Source organism: Capsicum annuum, chromosome 8, assembly GCF_002878395.1.
Source record: "Capsicum annuum cultivar UCD-10X-F1 chromosome 8, UCD10Xv1.1, whole genome shotgun sequence".
Classification (NCBI taxonomy): Eukaryota; Viridiplantae; Streptophyta; class Magnoliopsida; order Solanales; family Solanaceae; genus Capsicum; species Capsicum annuum.
In genome coordinates, this window is record NC_061118.1 from 127,192,010 (window position 1) to 127,193,758 (window position 1,749).

Sequence of the window (1,749 nt, forward strand, 5' to 3'; positions counted from 1 at the left end):
TGTGGGTAAAGCTATGAGTGAAGACATGATTGAAAAAGATATTGAGCATGAATAAAGTTGTCCAGTGGAATCTGAGAAACTGGATGAGGTTATTGATAATACATCATCCAATAATCAGCAGGTTAATGAGTCGGAGAAGAGCAAGGGAAAGGAAACTGAAGTGGTGGTTACTACCCTCCCGAAACCATATTCTCCATTTTCTCATCAGTTGAAAAAAAGGCCGACGACACAAAGTTTCGCAAGTTTATGGCCATGCTTAAGTAGTTAACGATTAATTTGCCATTAATGGAGGTATTGAAGCAAATGCCCGTTAATGCCTGGGTATGTAAAGTTATGAAAGACCTTGTTATGAAGAATCGGATAGTTAGTTTTGAGACGGCGGACAATATCCATCATTATGGTGCTATTTCCACAAGGTCATTGGTGCAGAAAAAAGCAAACCCAGGAGAATTTACCATCTCGTGCACTATTGGCCCTCTTGATTTTGCAAAAGCTCTATATAACTTAGCAGCCAGTATAAACTTGATGTCGCTTGATATGTATAAGAAATTAGGTTTGGGGGATCATACTCTCATAAATATGAGATTAGTTATGGCGGACAGATATGTGATTCAGCCCATGGGGATTTTATATGATGTATTAGTTAAGGTGGACAGCTTTATATTTCCAGCTGATTTTGTCATTCTCAATTGTGAGGTGGATTTTGAGGTTCCCATAATCTTAGGTAAACCTTTTATCACAACCAGGAGTGTACTTATTGATTTGAGGGAAAATGAACTACTATTCAAGTTGAATGATGGGTAGTTCGATTCGATGTATGTCAGTCCATGAAATAGCATAATGCTATGAGCGTATTTTCCATTATGGACATTTATTATGAGGAAGAGCAAGAAGTTCCTATAGAAGAAAAATTTGTTGTGGAGACTTTAGCTGTTGTATTAATGAAATTTAATCATTACGGTATTGAAGATTATGAAGAGATGGTGTGTTCCTTAACGAGCATAGGGTCTTATTCATATGTACCCAAGAAGTTGGATTTGGACTTGAAAAATCATCCAAGTCCACCTGATAAGCCTTCTATCAAAGATCCACCTACCTTGGAGCTGAAGGAGTTTTTCGGTCATTTGAGGTATGTGTTTTTAAGTAGTGGGAATATGCTACCTATCATTATTTTCACTAACTGGGTGAGCAACAGGTACAATATCTCATCTTTGTTCTTAAGAGATTTAAGAGGGCTACTAGTTGGATTATTGCAGACATCATCGGTATCCTTTCTGGTATATGTACACATAAGATTCAGCTAGAGGAGGATTGTGTTCCAACTATTAAGCATCAGCATCTTCTAAACCCACCTATGCAAGAGGTGGTAAAGAAATAAATCATCAAGTGGCTAGATGCAGGAGTAGTATATCCTATTTCAGACAGTAAGTGGGTAAGTCCTATTCAGTCTGTGCACAAGAAAAGGGGCATGATAATAGTGGCTAATGAGAAAAATGAGTTAATTCTATTTAGTCCTATTACTAGGTGGAGGGTGTGTATAGATTATAGAAAACTCAAATAGTGGATATTGAAGGACCACTTCCCAATGCCTTTCATGGATCAGATACTTGATCGATTGGCAGGAAGAGGTTGGTATTATTTCTTGGATGGTTATTCTGGTTACAATCTTATTTCTATAGCCCTGGAGGATCAGGAGAAAACTACATTCACCTGCCTATATGGTACTTTTGTATTCAAGTGGATGCCATT

At 37.6% G+C, this 1,749-nt stretch overlaps 1 protein-coding gene across 1 annotated transcript; it reads left to right on the forward strand.

The window, feature by feature from the left end:
- The first annotated feature begins 285 nt into the window (after nt 1-285).
- Nucleotides 286-804, forward strand: LOC124886638. The gene has a single exon (XM_047395516.1). The coding sequence runs from the start codon at nt 286-288 to the stop codon at nt 802-804; it is 519 nt and encodes a 172-aa protein (XP_047251472.1).
- The last annotated feature ends 945 nt before the right edge of the window (nt 805-1,749 follow it).

Excerpts from the sequence above, each read along its gene's own strand:
- LOC124886638 (XM_047395516.1), top strand. The coding sequence starts at position 286 with ATGGAGGTATTGAAGCAAATGCCCGTTAATGCCTGGGTATGTAAAGTT.